This window comes from Nymphalis io, chromosome 18 (genome assembly GCF_905147045.1).
Source record: "Nymphalis io chromosome 18, ilAglIoxx1.1, whole genome shotgun sequence".
Taxonomy (NCBI): Eukaryota; Metazoa; Arthropoda; class Insecta; order Lepidoptera; family Nymphalidae; genus Nymphalis; species Nymphalis io.
This window is the reverse complement of record NC_065905.1, coordinates 11368268-11389950: the sequence shown is the minus strand read 5'-3', so window position 1 is coordinate 11389950 and position 21683 is coordinate 11368268. Positions and strand designations below refer to the sequence as shown.

Below are 21683 nucleotides of genomic sequence, written 5' to 3'. Positions count from 1 at the left end.
TATACTTCGCACCTGCAACCTAACGAGTATACAAAGCTGCGGGCGAAAGCTAGTTAAAAATAAATCATATTTTGAAACACAACAATCATTATCGCGATGTTGCTATAATTTGTCAACGTCGTCGAAACCAAAGTTGTCGAAATTAAAGCGGAACACTTTCGCACGGTCCGATTGTTTTAGGGTATGTTCGCAGCATTATAATATATAAAGTTAGTAAAATTGTAATGGAGATAGAAGAAAATTCGTTTAATCAACATCTGAGGCTTCCAGTCAGCACTACACCAATATTGGAACCGCTACTTCCTACTCCTGACCACGACTGTCGAAACATCAAACAATTTGAAAAAAATATAAAGTCGCGGTTATAACATTAATGTAACATATAAAATGGTTTTTTTTCTAATACTTCAAGGGTTTTGTTAAGTTTTTTGAAGGCCGCAATAGTCACTTTAAATTATTATCAACTCATAGACTTTAACATGATTTAAATGACAGTTTAATGTACATTATTGCAGGACTACATTTTTTAATCGTCTTGTCGCTCTTGGAGTTTGGGAAAATTAAATGTGCGTTTCGGAATTTCGAAACTTTAAAAACCACTATCAACATCGGTAAGAATATCAAATGACTTAATTTTATTCTATGCAATAAGGTTTTTATCAATTTCAATCAAGTTAAGCAAGCAAAAGCACTTTTGAACATTGACTTATAATAGGCTTGAACTAGTAATGGTATTACTGACATGAGGACCGGCAAAAAACTAAATATTTCTTCTCAATTTAAATAATACAGTCATATATTATATTCTAATGGTAGGAGAGGAGTAAAGATACATAAGAGACTTACTTATCACAAGTGATGTGCTATATCATCGATTAAAAACAGTGAATGATTAATATATATTTATTTTTAATACAAACAATACGAATTTATATCCCCTTTAACTTTAAGTTCCGATAAAAACTTCACCGTTATTCATAAAACATTTTTTTCGCAATTAATTATTTTAGATATCGACCTTTGAAATCATGTCATTGCTCAATTCAAGGTAAAAGTTGTTATTTATCTCCTGCCACTGGGAACGGCTTTACCACTAATGTTATATCCTTTATATATTAATAGATTGTGTATAATTCCGTAGGTGTAATATTACCACCAAATACAGTTACTGAAGTAGCCTTTGCATCAGCACTTGCCCGAGCGTCGATTGAAAGTGAACATTACAATTTCGTTATGAAAATAATATACTCTCCATTCGGCGATAGCTTTGCAGCATCGAAAGCCTGTAAGTAATAACGCTTATTATACTTTATGTTCTGAATGTGACTTTAATCTGAATAATTATTGGTCAATGATAGCAAATGACGCAATAAGCGACCAATGTGCTTTCAGTATTTAGATAAGCATTTTAGAAATTGGACTGGTCCCTGGTAATCTGTTAAATAACATTCATTTTGGCATAATTATTTTAACAGCTTGTAAGCTGCTAGCATCAGGCGTAGTTGCTATCTTCGGGCCAACTGATCCTACTTCCGCTGATGCTGTGGAAGCGCATTGTCGTGCAGCTAAAGTACCCCATATTCAAGTGAGAATAATTTATAAGTATCTCTATATATAAGTAGCTGTTCCTTTCTTGTTTCGTGTGCCAGCAAGACCTGCTGTTTTCGCACTTATCTCTTTAGTCTCTCCTCAAAAATTTATTTACTTATATAAAATATATTTAGTTTATTAAAGGTCGCTAAAAAAGTGCACTATTTGCTATAATAAAGTTTCTGCAACTGACGCAGGCTAGTGCCCATTGAGGATGGCTGTTGTGGCCAAAATCAGTCATCATCATGATTTGAAGTTTGGTATTTTTTATTTGTAACATCCTCAAAACGCTTAAATATATTCCAGGCAGTATGGCGACCGACTCCAGTAAGGGGCTTGGAGCGTCCTTCTCCTCCAGGCATTAATTTATATCCCGAAGCTGTCGCCCTGTCGAAAGCAGTCGCGCTTTTTATAAAGGATAACGATTGGAAAAGCTATACTCTACTCTACGATGATGATCAAGGTACATAATATATTTTACTTATCTGACAAATTTATTATGCACAAAAATCGAATATTATAGTATGATGAGTTATAAAAACAAGCTAAAGCAAGCAACAAGTAATTTCCAAATACTATTTTCGATTGCTGCAGAAATCTATAAAATCTTTGTTTGAAAAAATTGTTTTATCTAGTGTTTACATAGCCGAGATGATTTATTGGTTAGAAAATGTCAATCTACACCGAACCATTATGGGGAAATCTGCATATAGCAGATGCGCTCTTCTTGATTTATGGGTTAAATAAGTATTTGTTTTTAAACGACATATACATAAGAGTATATTTTATATATTTGAATAGAGATTTATTTTCAGGGCTCATGAGATTACAAGAAATTTTCAAACACGCTGAACCTGACCATAAGTGGTTGGTGCGTAGGTTAAAACCGGGCGAAGATAACCGGCAACTATTGAAGTCTTTGAAGGCAAGTGGAGCAACCAGGGTAGTCATCGACTGCCCGTCCGACAGGATCTTGGAATATTTGAGACAAGCATTCGAAGTTAAGTTCTTTGAGGATTATATGGTGAGATCATAAATTACTTTCATTTAAAAAAAATCTAGAGAAATTAAAGGATGTATAGGAATTAAGCTGTAACTTTTCCTTTATTTTTTTTTATAGAATAAGTAGGCAGCCGAGCATATGGGCCACATGATGGTAAGTCACCAACGAACATAGACATTGGTGATGTAAGAAATATTAACCATTCCTTACATAGCCAATGCGCCACCAACCTTGTGAACGAAGATGTTATGTCCCTTGTGCCTGTAATTACACTGGCTCACTCACCCTTCAAACTGGAACCCAACAACACCAAGTACTGCTGCTATGCGGTAGAAAATTTAGTTAATTTACATTTAGGCCTTAATTATTTATAAATGTAACTTAAAATTAGCTACTGTACAAGTCATACCGCGTGGAATAGTGGCAAGAGAGCTATCAGTATTTTCCGGTGAATCGCAATTCCAATCCTCTTGGTGAAATTTATTTTTTAATAATTTATTATTTTTTTCAATATTTGCTCACTCGACACAGGTAAAGATTACGGACCTTATATATAAACGTTGCGTTAGCGACAGTTCATTGAAACACTGATTTCTCTCTGTTACCATTGATTTGACATTCGAAAGAAGAAGACACCGCTGTTTAACTAATCGTTCATGAGTTATTAATAATAATGGCCTCTAGACCGATTTCGGCCACGGCCTTATATCTAGCCACTCTACCAAGGAGGAAGTGAAACTCGTTTATAAGTAAGGCCGTACGCTTTAAGCTTTACGCCGTAAGCTTTAAGTAGTAATTAAAAATGTTTGATTGTTTAAAAGTAATTATTATTATTAAAAGAAATTTAATAATCTAGAGTTACATCCTTATGTCACTGGATGCACACACGTTAGACCTGCAAGAGTTAAGACACGGACTATCAAACGTGACTTGTTTGAGGATATTTGACCATTCAGATTCGAGGACACGGTCCTATCTCGCCGATTGGAAGGCCAGGACGTCATCAGATGTGAAAATTCCAAGACAGACACATGAAATTACTGTAAGTACGAAACTTACTAACATAAACTAATGAAATATCCAAGTTAATTCCATTCTCGTATCGTAGAATAAAACATAATGATAAATAATTTACTGTTATATACAGGTTTATACCAGAACAAAGTTTATACAAGAGTAGATAGTATGTAAACAAGTGTTTTTTTTTCATTTACAAAATTGTAAGTGATTCTGAAGTTACAAACTTTTAGGTTGAAGCAGCTCTAGCTAGCGATGCAGCAAGGCTTTTAACAGACGCTATAGAAAGTGCTCCAGATGCATTCAAAATAGAAGCACAAGGAATCGAGTGCAACTCAGATGCTCAGTGGGACGTGGGAGAAGAATTTACTAACCACCTGCTAACGGTAATATAATCTAATTTTTTTCTAAATGTATAGGCTAGCGCTTGACTGTTATCACACCTGATGGAAAGTCAGATACAGTCTAAGATGGAGCGCGCTTGCCTAGTATATTATATGTAAATTTATAAAATGCTTGAGTGCCTCATTGGTCTAGTGGCTTGATGTAAGGCCGCAGACCTGGAGGTCCTGGGTTCAATTCCCGGGTCGGACCAATAAAAAGTTATTGCGTTTTTCTGTCAGAAAATTTTCAGTAGCAGACCGGAGTCTGGAAGATGGGAGTGTGTGTGTCCCGTGCCTCAGAAAGCACGTAAACCGTTGGTCCCGCGCCTAAACTCTTTGCGGTCGTATCGGATTTCCATCCCATCTGATTATGAGAGTTAGGGAATAGAGAGTGCACCTGTGTTTGCGCACACACTTGTGCACTATAATACCTCCTACGTAGTTGGCTAATCTCTCTTGACATTGGCCGCCGTGGCCGAAATCGGTCTGGAAGAGATTATTATTATAAAATGTTGACAATCGTTGGAAATGAAGTGTTGGGAATAGGTTAAAAAGTACATTGGGAAATAACGACAAAGAAAGAATTATTAATTTGATTTTTATTTAATCATTTAATTTTACATTTTGTTTAAGAATCCAATAACGGGCATCACTGGTCTTATAACAATAGACAACACGACGGGCGAAAGAACTAATTTTAATGTTGAAATAATGGAGTTATCTAACAGTGGTTTTAATAGTATTGCAAAGTGGACTGCCGAATCCGGGTTTATTCACGTCCGAACTGCGAATGAAGTCTCAGACCTTTTAGCCGAGAAATGGCAGAATAAAACATTCAAAGTTGTATCGCGTATCGGAGCTCCATATTTAGTCGAAAAAGTACCACAAGAAGGCGAAGTTTTAACTGGAAACGATCGATACGAGGGATACTCGAAAGATCTTATACACGAAATATTAAAAGAAACCCTGCATTTAAATTACGAGTTTGAAATTGTACCGGGAAACTTGTACGGCTCATATAATAAAGATACCAGAAAATGGGACGGCCTAATTGGACATCTTCTGGAAAGGGTCTGTAAATATTAATTTTAAAATAAATAACGCAATCCAATTTAATCACAAAATTACACATATAATGATTAACGTCTATTTATATTACCAACATAAATATTTACAAAAATGTATTCACCGTTTTTTTTTTTACTTATTCACTTTTCAATCCTTTCTTCCAAAAATTTCTTTTACTCTCTGCATCCAGAAAATTATCATCTCATCTAAATAATAACACTTAACTACAAAAGATACGCATAAAAAACAAATTCATAGATTATAATACTACACACATATTTTTTTTCTAGAAAGCAGATTTAGCTATATGTGACCTGACTATAACATATGAACGAAGGGCCGCAGTGGACTTTACCACGCCTTTCATGACTCTAGGCATCAGTATCTTGTATTCGAAGCCCACGCCTCCAGAACCAGAACTGTTTTCATTTCTTAAGCCGTTTTCTGTCGATGTTTGGATTTACATGGCTGCAGCGTATTTGATGGTGTCACTGCTACTCCACATATTAGCCAGGTATTTTATTTAAGCATGTATTATAGTTTAAATATTATCTTTATGGTTTAAATAATAAGCTTTCATTTTAAACAACAGGCTTGCTCCAAATGATTGGGAGAATCCTCATCCATGTGACAAATCACCCGAGGAATTGGAAAATATTTGGCATATCAAAAATTCCTGTTGGCTGACTGTTGGATCTATTATGACCCAAGGTTCCGATATTTTGCCAAAGTAAGTATAAGTATTTAATAATTTTGCCATTTATATAGTAACAGGAATGTCACGAAAGAGTAACAAAAAAAAAGTTCAATATCGTTTTTTCTTTTCAATTTGATAATTGGCTGTCGCCTTAGAGAGAGGGGATTTGACAGTCGCTCCGGGTCCCGCTTGGCACAAAGGTTGTCCATTGCCATACAGCGCGGAAATGCGGCCTGCATTATGGGCAGCTTTGCGTCGGGTGGGAATCGGGAGGGACTATTTTAAATTTGGCTAAAATAATAAAAATTAATAATGTAAATTTAATAATAATAATAAATAATAATATTGGTCATTAAAGACAATTATTACAAGCTTTTATATAAAATATATTATTGTAATAGTTATTAAGTATTGTTGACATAGATTGAAAAATTATAATAAAACGATAAAAATATTTGATAATTGCGTAAATGATTTTAGAGGTTATTCCACACGATGGGTATGCGGTATGTGGTGGTTTTTCGCTCTTATAATGTGTTCGTCTTATACGGCCAACCTTGCTGCTTTCCTGACGAATGCAGCTATGGATGATTCGATTAAGAGCGCCGAGGACTTAGCGATGCAAACTAAGATCAAGTACGGGACTTTGCAGGGCGGTTCCACTTCTTCATTTTTTAAGGTTGTTTTTTATTTTCATCTCAAGAGAATAAATGATATCAGTGACGCGGAAATATTGAAGTCAATTTATAAGATAATATACTTTTCTTTAAATATTGTAATACATAAGCGACCTCGTGACTACCTTATAAAACTATGGATTATACGGCCTGGCTCAAAAAAAATATTGGTTTTTTACTGTGTTTTAGAGTTAGAGAATAGAGGATGCATCTCTGTGTTTGCGCAAATATATACGTACACTATTTAGTCAGTCCATCTAATAACATTGGTTGGCCATTCTTAATTAGAAAAGTACTACTGTTATATTTTTAACATTTTAAGATAGTCTTGTTTTTTTTCGTTATGTATGTAGCGTTCAAATGTATCTATATACCAAAGAATGTGGGCAGCTATGGAGTCTGCGCGACCATCGGTCTTCGTTAAAAACAATGACGAAGGAGTAGAGAGGGTATTAAAAAGCAAACGATCGTATGCATACTTGATGGAGTCTACAGCCATTGAGTACCAGCTGGAAAGACATTGCGACTTGATGCAAGTCGGCGGTCTTCTTGACTCTAAAGGATACGGAATAGCCATGCCATTCTGTAAGTTACTTATAATAATATATTTAAAAATATTTAATATCGGTAGACACGGTAAGTGGTCACCACTGCCAGTAGACATTTGCATTTGGCACTGTAAGATATGTTACCCTTCTATTACATCATCAATGCGCCACCAGTCTTGACGACTAAAATGTTTTGTCCCTCGTTGAACATAACAATACGCATGCTATAGATAGAAAATGAGTAAGTGGTACCCAGAGTAATCTGGCTTGCACAAATCACTACCACCAAGGGATTTATTTTTTAATTCTAACGCACGATAATTCGTATCTTTACCATTACTATCAATATTGACGACTGATCGTTAAAATAAAAAGTTAACATCAAAAGACTTAGTACGGCCAATAAAAAATAACAAGATTTTGAATCCAATTAAAAATGTAATTAAGCTAATTGGCGTAAAAGGCGTGTATTTTCAATAATTTCTATATGACTGTTTAATTTTCATTTATATATATTTGTTTTATTATATTTCATTGCCTAAGTATTTTATGAATTTTAATATCTTATTGTAGAATAATTAAATTCCTTCCATTATATTTTAGTTGCATCATATCGGACTGCAGTCGACAATGCAGTGTTGAAATTAGCGGAGAGTGGAAAGTTAGTGGAATTAAAAAATCGTTGGTGGAAACTTACCGACGAAGAAGCTTGTGTCGTAAGTATATAACTTAACCTAATAAATATATAACAGATAAATCTAGACCATTCCTTAAAATCGACTTATAAATCCAAATTAAATCATAACTGTAAATGTAAAATAGTATATGTTTTATTTTGCACTAAAAGAATAAATATAAAAATACAATTATAAACGAAATTAAAATTATATAAGGCGGTCTTATCGCTAAAAGAATAAAGCTAATAGAAAAACGATGTCTTCCAGATAAACTTTAGGTAAAGGATGTGAGCTTAATATTGGAGGTAAATATTGCAAATTTAATTTTTATTTTTTAAGTCTGAAGAAGCCAGCGAGGAGGGAGCGAGTGCGGGCGAATTGGGAGTGGATAACGTAGGCGGAGTTTTCGTTGTCCTGGGGATAGGTTGTGGAATGGCTGCTGCAATGGGAGGTTTTGAATTCCTCTGGCATATCAGAGATGTCGCTGTGGAGCAGAAGGTTATAGCTATGTTTTACTATATTATTTAATGTTATATTATATAACAGAAAATGTTCCACTACTGGGAACCTCATGTATTATTGAACAGGATTAAATAACGCTGCTATAATCAACTGGTTTCCCACAATCAGCTTAATTTTTAACATATTTTTATGATTCTAGTAATTTCTGCTAACCTGATTCTCAATATATGTTATCACGTGTGGAATTCTTTCACAAATACAGTCTTTTATCGGCACTGTAAGTGTAAACCGTAACGCAAGTATTAACTTGGTGATAGGGCGTTGTGCAAGTCCATCTGGGCCGGTACTACCCACCAAGAGACACTTGAAAATCAGTAGTCTCTTTTTGAATTACAGATGACACCATCGGAAGCGTTTTGGGCGGAGTTAGCCTTCGCCTTAAGTTTTTGGGTAACTGAAAAGCCTGTCCAGCACTCCAGGTCGTCGTCCACTGCGTCTGGCTCGAACATCGCCTCGAGAGCGTCATCGGTACTTCGTTCAGCGGTCGACTTGTTTCATCTCGAAGTTTTTAATAAATAGGATATTCGTAAAGGTTTAAGTAAATAATTTAATATTACACGTATTATTTATTTTAAAATAATATTTTACTGGCAAAACTTTATTTCATTTTCACACAGGTAACATTTTAATTACTGGTGGTAGGGCGTTGTGCAAGCTCATCTGGGTAGGTACCACCCACTCATTAGATATTCTACCGCAAAACAGCAGTACTTGGTATTGTTGTGTTCCAGTTTTAAGGGCTAGTGAGCCAGTGTAATTACAGGCACAAGGGACATAACATCTTAGTTCCCAATGTTGATGGCATTGGCGATGTAAACTATAGTAAACATTTCTTTTACAATGCCAATGTCCATGGGCATTAGTGAACTTTTACCATCAGGTGGCCCGTCTGCCTATTTTATAAAATAAAAAAAAAACAATTGAAGGGTTGTGTGCGGACTCGTCTATTATGGTAGTTAACAATAATGATTTTACCGCCAAATATTTATATACTACATTGCTGTGTTCCGGTTTGAAGGGTGAGCGAGCCTGGCATGACGCTCTGTCATGTTACCATACCTTCGATGCCTTTCTCTACTTATTAATCGCTGTATGTGCCTGTTATGTGTGTGATACGCGTATTTATGCATCAAAACTAGATTTATTTGCTTATAGAAACTACGTTTTAATTCATTTTATAAACAAATATGGTTGTTTATTGGTTTTCCTTAAGCATATATTTTTTTTAATTTACCAATATTTTGTATAGATTAATTCATTTTGTCAATAAGGGTTTATCATTTATTTTTATGTTACTTCCCGATGTCTTCAATGCATTTGTTTTTGAATAATAATTGTATTATATTAATCTATATAAATGAATAAAATTGAAGTGTCTGTCTGTGATTTCCAAATAATTGCTTCTTTTTAAAGTTAATAGCTTTTTTTTAAAGTGTATTTTGTTCTTTTTATTTTAATTTTGTATTGTATAAAAATGTCTGTACATATAAACAGAAAAGGACTATATGTCAATAAATGACTGTTTTCAAAAAATGAAAAAAATAGCTAGATAGAAAAAATAGAAAAGTTAATAGCTATTTATATAGGTATATAGGTTAATAGCTATTAATAGGCTATTTGAGCGTTACCAAAAGTGGTCTGTTTGCTTGTCCGAAATAATCTTTAAAATTGCTAAAAATTACAAATTGAAATAACTGAATTTTTATAAGAAGTATTTCAAGGCACCGTTTAGTTTTTATTTCATCAAAATCGGTTGAGTTACAAAAATTCACGAACGTATTTAGTTTTTATAATATACTAGTGCTTGATCGAAAAATCCAGTTAAAACACACACAATCTTTCATATTATGATATATTAGCCCATAAATGTTAGTGTGCTAAATACGACAATTTCTGAATGCGGTGTCCAGATTTTCCGTAAGTAGAGTAAGAGAGTTGAGAAATTGACAATATTAAATAACGACGCTATTTGTAGCTTGTAAGTTGCAATTGTTAACTCGGTTGTAATAACGTTCTAACGGCTTTACGTGCTTACGAGGCACGGGAGTGTACACCCCCCAATATTTTTTTATTGACCCGACCTAGGATTTAAAATCCGAACCCTCCGGACTGTGGCCTTAAATCCACTAGACTAACCAAGAAAGATAATAAAATACAACAAAAACTCATTATACTTTACGCCTTGTATATATTTATTAGAAAAAGAAATTTAAAAAAAAAGGTATATTTGAATTTAGCAAGATTTTTCGCTGGACTCCAAAAAATAAACGGGATAAATATTTTAATTACAGGTAATTTTTTTAGTACGAGTTATCACTAGGCTGTTATTCATCAAGGTCAGGTCGAAGTTCTTAATTCTTGCGCAACTTGGCACTATAAACCAAAACATATTTTTATATAGGAAACATTTTATAGAATTTAATTTATACAATCTGTGTATGGAATTTCAATAGTTGTAATGGAGTCTGCATCCAAAACGACGGAGATTTCTTGCTCGCCTATTTGAATAGCGGTCGCTTTTGAAGAACCCCTGGGTAAACAAAATGCATATTAAATTAAAACTATTAAATATGTTACTTAAAAAACGAAACGGATGAAGCTTCAATAGCCTTATGATTTACAGCCCGCCTAGCGATGTAACGATCGCAGGTTGGATCCTGATTCCCTTGGGCTATAGACATACCCACTCGTAGAACAAGCTGTACGCTTAATTGGTTAAAAACGAGCATTGCTAATTTTATTAACTTTAACTTTAATTAAAAGTTAAACTGTTAAGATCCAGAATTTAACGTACACAACAAAATTAATATCCAAAATAAATTGAACTTTATCATACAGGATTGAATTGTGCAACATCTTTAGATTTGCTAGTGTGATATTTTCGAAAACACAATATTTTTGTATTGGCCCGGCTCAGGGTTAGAGCACCGGACCTCTGCATCGGCAGTCTTATAACCTAGCTACTATATTAACAAGTATAATATATGTATATAACTTACTCATTGTGTATTATAACAACAATTGTGCCCTCTGGTGTCAAGAAGGCAACGTTGTCGTAGTAACTTTGTCCCAACGCTTCGATGTCTTGGCTGTAAAAATATTATTGTCTTTATTGATAATTTTATATAATTATCTCTAGAGATATTCTGCAAGAGCTAACTCGAGGTCAATGTCGCATATTACTTTATGACATTGATATGTCAACATGCGACTTTGACCGTTATAGTTATAACATTTCATGAATAGTCGCATCAAACAATATATCACCATAAGTCGGTTGCCAACATTTCACACGGGAGTAATGAAGTGAGTTCTTATAGCACTGCAGAAAGTGATATGCAAAATTGACATAGTCAAATATATAACTCTGAAAATATTATTACCGTAACTCTGAAAGTATTATTACTGTGAACTGTGTGTACAAGGGGACTCCCCGTTTCGTGTTTTCCGAAACAGACAGTGAAATATAATTTATCTTTTATTCTTGCAAACTATTCATGTAATAATCATTTCTGTTACGCAGATGACGATTATTGGAATTCAGAACTGATTGAGCTAAAATTTGCATAACTTTTGTGCTTAATTTCAATTGTTTTAGAACATAGTATTAGTTCAGTTGTAGTTAAGTTTAAGTTAAAAGCAAGAAGAGAAAAAGTCACTTACAGTTCCAAATCCGAATCCTGTTCCGGAATTAATTTCAAGGCTCTTATTCTTCTAGAATTTCTTGGTACGAATTTGGAGAAATGACCCATCGCATAGAAGGTCGGCTGCTTAAGGAATTCTTGGTTCTGAGCGTCGACTATGATCGGGGAGTCAACGTAATTCTTTACCCACGACGGACCACCTTTCATGTCGAGACACATATTCCAATCTATCCACCCAACTAAATTATAGTTAAGGTTCTGAAAAATAATGCCGTTTTCACGGTGTTCAAAATAAACATAGACTAATTTTTTTAATTTAGTTAACAATTATTTACGATACGGCTGCGCTTCAGCGGAAAATGCGAACAATCTTTTGTTCCTTCGAGATACCAAACACATTTCTAAAACTAGTAAAACTACTAACAAGTAGTGCTGCTTAGCGGTACAAAGGATAGGTAGCATCCACTCATTACGGGCTTGCACAAAGCCTTACCGCCAAGTGAGTGAGCTTACTGCATTTATAACATCATTGTTTAACAGTTTTAAAAGAACACACGTCACGTGTCACGTGCGACATTCGTCAGACGTCTGTAAAATGAAATAATTAATGAATGCATAATTACCTCAAGTATGTCCTTGATGTATGTCTTAGCTCTCTTCCACGACCCCAAGTCTACTTTAAGCTTGTCAGTCGGCAGGTATCCTAGAAATATTAAGCATACATCTTACCATACAATAAATACATACAAAACGCGTGATCATAATCGGAATAACGAATAAAATAAATCCAATATTTAAAACCATGGTAACCTCCCTTAAGAGCTTAGAATAAGTCACTGGGGCTTCCCCATGAGGCCGGTCCTCGAGAATTGAACTATTTGAATGATATGTAAAGATAGCAGGAAATGGACGATAGAGAAAATGCCGGGACATTGTTGGTTGTAACCTACAAAAGACTACCAAGGAGATTTTGGAGTGTCTTCTGAATGACGATCCATAATAGACATAAATCGACCACGTGGTGTAGACTTTTCTTTTTATCTCGCTGGAAAAACGCATTTACTCTGCATACTTAAACAAGCCTTCAAACCAGTTGATAACATAAGCTCCACCGGTCCTATCATTTATAGACCATCGTTTACCATCCAGACTATTTTTAATTCTATATAGTTTATAATTAGGCATATGGTAAGGGTTTTTATCAAAATTTCGATTAATTAAATCGGCTTAATAATATTAAAATAATTATTTGAAATGGTGCTATAGTTTTAAGCACTTCGCTAGGTATATAATCTAGTATGACATTAATCATGATTATTATAATGTTAAATTGGTATGATTACTAATGCTGTTAAATTGAAATACGTGTAATATTAAGGTCAGGAATTAAAAAGTCAAGAATTGTAATACCTGCGCATGCTTCGGTGGATAGAATAAATTTGTCCGGATGTTTTTTACTAAGCCTTGCAAGTATAGCTGGATGTGTAGTTTCATCGTAATAAAAATGCACCGCTACCCCATCAATGTAATCCAAGACTCCATCGATTTTTGATATCTGAAAATGTGTACATCGTGTGTGTTTTAATGATTGATCGGTAGTTGGTATGGTTTTGCAACAATTCTGGGGTGGTACCACCCACTTATTGTATATAATTATGGTGTAAGGGTTGGTTTATACATCTTGCAGTGTAAATATATGGGCGAAGGTACACATGTCTGACCATCAGATGACCCATTCGCTTTCTAAAATATGACAAAATGTTATATATAAGGAGAGGAAACCTTAAAAGCATTTTGGTCGTAGAGAAATAAAGTACATATCTACATTATACTTATTCACATAAATATTATTCTAAGTTATTATATATATCTATTATTTTAAGTTATTTTCCTTTTTTTAATCTTTTTCTCACACTTTCTCACTCCACGCTAAGTTTTCATATTGTACGCTATCCCTATATCAGTATATCTCAAAATAAATGCATTCTCATCATTCTCCTCTCTCGAAGGTTGCGCACACAGCGCTGCGCAGTGTCATTGTCCTGTTTGACATTTAAAAAACTGAATGTTTTATTATTTTAACTAGCTGCGTCATTGCTCCGTCCCCGCGGAGTTTACGCCAATCGATTTTTCATATCGGCTCTATTTTCAAACATTAAATTTTATATGATAATATATATATTATATAATATTATAAATATAGATAAAGATATACTTACATCATCAAATAACGTCGGAAGTGTGAATCTTTGATCATCGGCAGCCATTATCCGAATGTCTTTCACTGAACAGTTTCTAATTGTAGGTCCTAAATTGTTCTTGAAAAATTTCGCCTGAAAAATCAACGGTTTCAACTTACTTTGTAATATTTTAATGAAATAAGTATATGAACCGAGGCGGTCCAGTAACACACGTGGCTATTAATATTATAAGCGTTGAGTTTGTAGGGATGGATAGAACTGTCACGTGAAAACTAATGAACAGAATTGGTTGACATTTTGGAATAGAGGTAACTCATATCCTCACTTAACATATAGGCTCCCTAACACTATATATATATATAGGAATAGGAATTATGTACCATTTTCTTCGTAGACCATATCTGGGCCTCTTGTTTCAGTTCGTATATAAAGGGAAGCAATGGTTCATTTGCAGCTGACAGTCCCCATATTTTAATACCTTGTTGGTTGTAAAGTTCGGCAAATCTAAAAGTAAAAAGGAAATTAAAATTTCTTTATTAAATACTAATAATTATTTCGTCTGGGTTAAACATTTGCTTTTTTACGCCAATGATTGCTTATAGGAAAAAAAATTATACCTTGGTTTACATTATTGCAATTTTCGTAAGGATCTCTATTTTTTTTGAAAATAAGATATCGCCTATGTTACTCTTCGGTAATGTAGCTTTCTATAGGTGAAAGTATTTTTAAAATCGGTTCAGTAAGTTTTAGAACAGTAGAACAAACAAACATACAAAAAATCAAATCTTTAGTATATATATATAGATAAGTATTACACTTGCGTATTGATAGTCAAACATAAAAAGGTATCACCAGCTCGGACAAGAAAACTGTTACTAAAGAACAAACGCGAAAATAACTCGGTTTTTTTATTTATTTATTTGTACTAGCCAACAGCGTCTTACAGAAAAAAAATATGAAAATAAAAAGAAATCAGTTGTCCAAAACACTTTTAAAGGCAAGCACTATATATATATATTTTTTGCGCAAACATTACTTTAATTGTTTTGTATATAGCGATAGAGGCCGATAGGACGTTATTTAGGAAAAGAGAGAGAGTCGGTAAAACTTTTTTGGGACACTAATTGTTGCTGCTAATTATGTGATACTTCCTATGTGATTTCGACGTATCGCCAGTCTGTACTTCCTTAACAATTATATTAGGTCCTTATATATGAAATTGGCGTTTTGTACGGGAGGAATATAAAGTCTTTTTTTTTTGTAAAATATATTTAATTAATCAAAGTGAAATCGTGAATCTTAACCAATCAAAGTATGCACCGTTGTTATCAATGCACTTTTGCCATCTCATAGTTCATTGATCCTTTTACTAAAAAAACCATGGGGGCGAAAATCAAGAAACTCTTTGAAGGCGGTTTGGACTGCCGCATCGGAGTTGAATTTTTTTCCTTGTAAGAAGTTGTCCAAGTTCCGAAAAAAATTGTAATCTGTTGGAGCAAGGTTCGGGGAGTACGGTGGATGTCGCAGACATTCCCATTGTAGCTCATCTAACTTAGTGGTTGTTTGTTGTGCAGTGTGTGGTCTTGCGTTTTCGTGAAGCAGCAGTGTCCTAGAGCAATTGACCAATCTCGGTTGTTTAGCAGCTAGTTCTTCCTTCATGGTTTGCAGTTGCTGACAATAGATATCTGCCGTAATCGTTTGGCCGGATTTTAGATAGCTGTAGTCAACACCGGCGCTAGTCCACCAAACACTCACAAGTAACTTTTTCTGAGTCAATTTTCGTTTGGCTGAGTCTCCAGGGTTCAGCCATTGCGATCCCTTCATTATTGTGTCGGTTGAGCAAATTAACAAAGCCGTACCACACAGAGAGTACACAGTGACGTACCCATCGTTCAAGTTTTTTTACTTTCCTGATTTGCTTCAAGTGGATTAATACAGTATTAAGTGCTTTGTGATGGATCCGCTTTCCTTAGATAGCCTTTAGTTCTTCATTTTCCACTTTGGTCTCCGGCCATCCACAGGGTTGGTTCTGAAGGTCGAAATTTCCAGAACGAAAACGTCGAAACCAAAAACGTACCGTGCTTTATTTGCGACATCAGCGCCGTACATATCATTAATCCTTCGAGCTGTTTCTGCAGCACTGGTGCCACGGTAGAACTCGTACTCCTAAATATACCGATATTTCATGTTTTCAATTGTGCGGTAATAAGCGACGCCAAAGAAAAAAATAAAAAAAAAAACAAATGAATGACTGTTTTCAAAACTCAAATGTACCAGCTAAATGAATTTATAAATTTGAATTTGGAATTCTTAACCAGAGGAGATATTTCAGATCAAAGTGGTCAGTATGACAAAACGCTAATTTCATATGTAAGGACCTAATATAATACAACAGGTTTATTCAATCAGTTGAGAAATACCTTTGTTGTTTTTTTACGTAACAACTAAGGAAGTGTTTTTTTCTTAAATAATAGCAATGACCCGTTTTCAAGGAATTATTAATATTCCTTTTGAACCCTCTAATTGAGTGCACAGCATATTTTAGTATGTACGACATTAATCCCCTTAGGCTATCTGGATCGAACATGCGACTCCTACGGGCCTAAGGGGTTACACTTACAACAGGGAGCCGTTGTCTTCAAGATATGTGTATCGAGTACGGGTATTAAACAAATATATCTAAGGCAAATAGTTTTGTAATAAACGTTGGTGGACGGTCAGACGGGGTACCTAACGGTAAGTGGTCACCACCGTCCATAGACTTCAGCGCCGTAATAAAATAATCAACCGTTCCTCACATCACCAATGCGCCACAAACTCTTGAAAAAAAGATTTACATCCTTCCAACCGGAACACAATACTTATTATTGCTGTTTGGCAGTGGAATATGTGTTGAGTAGTCCCTAACCAGACGGGCTAGCGCCACCAAAGCCCTAGCACTAAGTAAAATAAGTAATATTCTCCCATTTTTATGATTATTCTAATTATTTCTAATTTATATAAAAAAAGTTAAATAGATGCTCGATCAACATTATTACAAGACTTTCCCATAAGTACTTACTTGCACTGATAGTCAGCGTACGCCTGATGATAATCCTCATTAAGATATCTGAGCCCTGAGATTTGTTCCTTTACTAACATCCAACTAGGAGGCGCCCAGGTAGCTGTAATCACGTCCACGTCAACTTTGGCTGCTTTCATACAAGCTTGGATCATGGGGACCTTAAAGAAAAAATCCTCATCACCTTAACAATACCGAATATATCATCCAGCATATAGTATCTGCATCTATACGGATAAATTAAATTAAAGTGTCTGTCTGTGATTTGAAAATAACTGATTTTTTGTTAATATGGCTACTAGCGAGTTGCCAAAACAATCATTTTTTAATTTACACCTCTGCATTCCTAATAGTTTGAAGACATCATAAGTATAATTCAAATAGGCATTATATGCGTTAAAACAGCATATTGTGCCACAATCCACGCTGGTAAAGCCGCGGGTCATGCTATATAATAATTAATAAAAAGGCATACTATTTGATACTAGAAAGATAGAGAGATACTTTATACATAGATGATAGAAAAGAGGAAAAATAGTACTCACTAATTTTCACATTTGTAATCTATTTAATAGGGGTACATGTAATGGACGGTTTGTGAGCTATAATGGTCGTGTAATATCTGGACACCAAAATCAAAATAATCTTTAATCAAGTGGGCTGTAAGAGGCATCTTTTCACATTATGTTACTGATTAAATATTTTAATACACAACTATCACCGATTCTGAATTAAGATTCTTAGAAGAATCGACTAGAAACTCAATAGAACTACTCTTTTCCACCAATACGTACATACCTATGATAATAAAATACAACTAAGTTATATGTCCTTGCCAAAAATCAACAAATAATTTCAACTCCATGCTTTTTTATCATCTATAACAATATTGTAATTGAGTAATATGCGTTGTTTATTAATTAATTTTTTAATATAAGATTTAAAATTAATTAATGTTTTCACCTTGTATAAAATATCTTCTGGAGCTAAAGTGAAGTTCGTTAATTTTGTGTCGTTAACCGGGTATTCATTGTAAGCATACGAACGAGTAGAAAAATCCGTCGAGCTATTGGGGACGCGAATCATTGAGTATTCCAGTCCATCTTCACTGCAATACGAGCTTTGGACAAAGAAAACCTCCATTATGGCTAACACTTTAATAATTATATAAGCATTATGTTTTATAATAATAATGAATAATAATAATAATGTCCTCCAGACCGATTTCGGCCACGGCGGCCAATCTCAAGAGAGATTAGCCAACTACGCAGGAGATATTATAGTGCACAAGTGTGTGCGCAAACACAGGTGCAGAGTGCACCTGTGTAACTACCTATTCCCTAACTCTCATAATCCGATGGGACGGCAATCCGACACGACCGGAAAGAGGTCAGGCGCTAGCCACTAGGGTAACGGTTGTTCGACAAACAAAGTCATTGTTCTGTTATACTTCCTTCACAATAGTCGATTTTAATCGATCAACTGCTAGATCGAAAAGGATCTTAACCTTCTGAAAAGACTTTTAACCAAAATAGCTACAAAATGTTATTTAAAAAATGTTTAGAATATTCTATCTGTTGTTGATTAATTTAAGTTTTCATTTCTTTCTTAAATTAATGTTGTAGCAACAAATGTTGGCCAACTAAAATCCCATTTACTTGATTAAATGTTTTTGTGCCGCTGGTGATAAGCTCTTCCAATTGATTCCTGCGGAATCAGTCACCGACCCGCCGAATCCTTCAATTGTCTGATACTTTTTATCTGGGTGTATTTCCAATACCATCTCGTGGTTCTCATCTATATAATAAAGATCGCGATTATTAAAAGAAATAAGTAATAGAAATAAAATATATATAATAATTATATATACCATACTCACTCATACATGTTTTCTGTTGCATGGGTCCAAAGCTTTTACTAAATCTTTTACCCGTCTAAATAAAAAAATAAAAAACATTATTATTATAAGCTTAAAAATAAGAATTGTGTACATGCCATTATTCCAACGATTTTTGGTTTCGTTTCGCTCCGTTAATAATCTAATACATTACACTCATATAAATATTATATAGCCAATAGCCCAATGGCTTACGGATAGGGGCCCAATTCTACTAACAAATTGTCACTTTATCGCAATCTAATCGAAGCGTGATCGTTGCCGTTTCTTCTGTTTTCCTATTCTTTAATTAAATTATCGAATATTGCCATAAAAGTTTTGATTTAAGATAAGATTTTGTCATAACGGTATATGTTAACATATTATCAGTTCGGTTTCGATTCGAAAAAATACAAATGATTCAAAGTTGGATCGGAATTGAATCGTATCGTAATCCTTATAAATTAGTAGAATTCGGCCCCAGCTTAGCTGTGTAAAGCTCACAAGTTCGATCCTGAAATGTCGTCCTCCTCCTAACACAAGCTTTACGTTTAACTGGAGGGATAAATTGGAATATTAGTAATTCGATAAAAACAGACATTGTTATTGTTCTTTATATATAAACAGTGTATTATAGTTATTTTGCACTTGACGGTGAAAGAATACGTCGTGAGGAAACCTGCATGCGTTCAAATTCTGCCACATGCGTATACCACCAACCCGCATTGGAGCAGCGTGGTGGAATAAGCTCCAAATCTTCTCCTCAAAAAGGGAGAGTAGGCCTTAGCCCAGCAGTGGGACATTCATAGATTGGTACTGTTAGGGATATTTTGATGTAATAATCCTTTATCGAGTTTTTTGAAGCAGTTTCGGCCTTCTCTTTGCATCGATCGTTTTCTGTGTGCTAAATACACTTATACTTGTGACGCGATATTGCAACAACTACGTGGGATATTTTTTGTATATTATTATACCAGTGCCTTGTGATTATATAATTATATTTTCTGCTCTTGGTGAGGCCGCTAGAGTTATTTGCGATGATGAAAAATCTAATGGACTGACCCTGCTTTTGGGAACTGAGTTTGGCTTTATTGTGATGCGTAATGTTGCAAGTATGTTTATAAATAATTATCTCTATGCTCTCTGTACTTTTTTTTATAAATAATGTTTGGCTATTCCTATGATAGGAATATAAGTTTTTTTTTTATAGAATAGGAAGGCGGACGAGCATATGGGCCACCTGATGGTAAGTGGTCACCAACGCCCATAGACATTGGCATTGTAAGAAATGTTAACCATTGCTTACATCACCAATGCGCCACTAACCTTGGGAACTAAGAGGTTATGTCCCTTGCGCCTGTTATTACACTAGCTCACTCACCCTTCAAACCGGAACACAACAATACCAAGTATTGCTGTTTTGCGGTAGAATATCTGATGAGTGGGTGGTACTTAACCAGACGAACTTGAACGAAGCTCTACCACCAGTTAGATAACTATGTGCATTTTCGAATTATTAAAAACACAAATAAATAAAGAATTTTCAATACATACCTTAGACGATGTGTACATTATATAGGTGCCCCGTTCCGGAACCACTCTACTGACTGTGTCACAGTATGTTGCGTTACAAACGCATACCACTGACTCATTGTACTGTCTAGGCGCGCAAGGAAAATCTATACATATTATAATTATTATAGGTTAATTATTTTATACTATATATTCGTGTTTATAATTCATCTCGTGCTTGACGGTGAAGGAAAAAATTGTGAGGAAACCTGTATGTGTCTAAATTCACTGAAATACTGCCACATCTGTATTCCACCAAGCCGCATTGGAGCAGCGTGGTGGAATAACAGCCGGGATGGCCTCGCGCTGCCGTACGCACTAGCGAGGAGTGCGGGGAGGCGGGATTACCTTTGCCCCCTGGTTAGAGCTCCGCCGAGCCACGAGCGGAGCAAAGCACGGGAGAGGCCGCCGATGCGTTATATCAACACGATACCGCAGCCTCTCCGATCCGTGCGAAGGACGGCCATCACAGTAGTTTTAGTGGGTAAGAATCCCACATAACCCAGTTACCCCCCCCCCCCTTGGGAGCTGGGTACCTTTCTGAAGGATTCCATTGCGTGAAAAAAAAAGCGTGGTGGTATAAGCTCCATACCTTCTACTCAAAAAGGGAGAGGAAGCCCAGCAATGGGACATTGACAGACTGTTACTTACAATCTATACGTAATTTCAATTTTAAAAATCTGGCTCTATAGGATTTGTGAAAGATAGTGTTCGCGAACGCAGTCCAGTAAACCTTCGCTCATATACAATGGAAGTAAAAAATACGTATTAATGAGTAATGAGCGAGTAATTAATATATTTTTTTTATTATTTGCTGTTTTATTTTTATAAAGATCAATTCGGGGATTTTATAAAATCGAAATCTTAATAATTATGTTAAATTCAGGACATTAACAATTTAAATTCTTAAGTTAAATAAGTATTAACTTACCAGCATGTACTGTTAACACGCATAGTGCAATAAATACTTTCAATTTCCGGTAAAGTTTCATCGTGGTGAGCAATGTAGATCTTCAATTATCCACGTGTAAATGTAAGATAATTAGTAAATAGTACTCATGTTATATATATACATATATATGTAGATGAATAAGTCCGTCGTTTAAATAAATATAATCTTATATACAGGTTGTATTTTAATAATTTC

General features: G+C 34.9%; 2 protein-coding genes across 6 annotated transcripts in view; one reads left to right on the top strand and one right to left on the bottom strand.

The window, feature by feature from the left end:
- Positions 1-21683, top strand: part of LOC126775335 (glutamate receptor ionotropic, kainate 2-like) — a 102264-nt gene that overhangs the window by 828 nt on the left and 79753 nt on the right. For 2 of the 5 annotated variants that reach the window (XM_050497187.1, XM_050497188.1), the window contains exons 2-16: positions 516-611; positions 1142-1285; positions 1476-1585; positions 1897-2053; positions 2406-2614; positions 3450-3635; positions 3844-3996; positions 4627-5064; positions 5352-5575; positions 5654-5791; positions 6239-6437; positions 6789-7020; positions 7587-7699; positions 8000-8158; positions 8519-8714. In XM_050497187.1, the coding sequence (XP_050353144.1) occupies positions 516-611; positions 1142-1285; positions 1476-1585; positions 1897-2053; positions 2406-2614; positions 3450-3635; positions 3844-3996; positions 4627-5064; positions 5352-5575; positions 5654-5791; positions 6239-6437; positions 6789-7020; positions 7587-7699; positions 8000-8158; positions 8519-8701 (2741 nt within the window). In that variant the 3' untranslated portion in view covers positions 8702-8714. Of the gene's footprint in view, positions 1-515; positions 612-1141; positions 1286-1475; positions 1586-1896; positions 2054-2405; positions 2615-3449; positions 3636-3843; positions 3997-4626; positions 5065-5351; positions 5576-5653; positions 5792-6238; positions 6438-6788; positions 7021-7586; positions 7700-7999; positions 8159-8518; positions 8739-8799; positions 9498-21683 lie in introns of those variants that run through there. The other 3 variants (XM_050497185.1, XM_050497186.1, XM_050497184.1) reach the window with 3 other exon arrangements.
- On the bottom strand, positions 11842-21528 carry LOC126775694 (putative glucosylceramidase 3). Its single transcript, XM_050497756.1, has 11 exons — positions 21468-21528; positions 20519-20643; positions 18968-19022; positions 18747-18885; positions 18052-18208; positions 17089-17249; positions 14408-14531; positions 14046-14159; positions 13237-13381; positions 12450-12529; positions 11842-12084 (listed from the first exon to the last, which is right to left on the bottom strand). The coding sequence occupies exons 1-11, from the start codon at positions 21526-21528 to the stop codon at positions 11842-11844; spliced, it is 1404 nt and encodes a 467-aa protein (XP_050353713.1).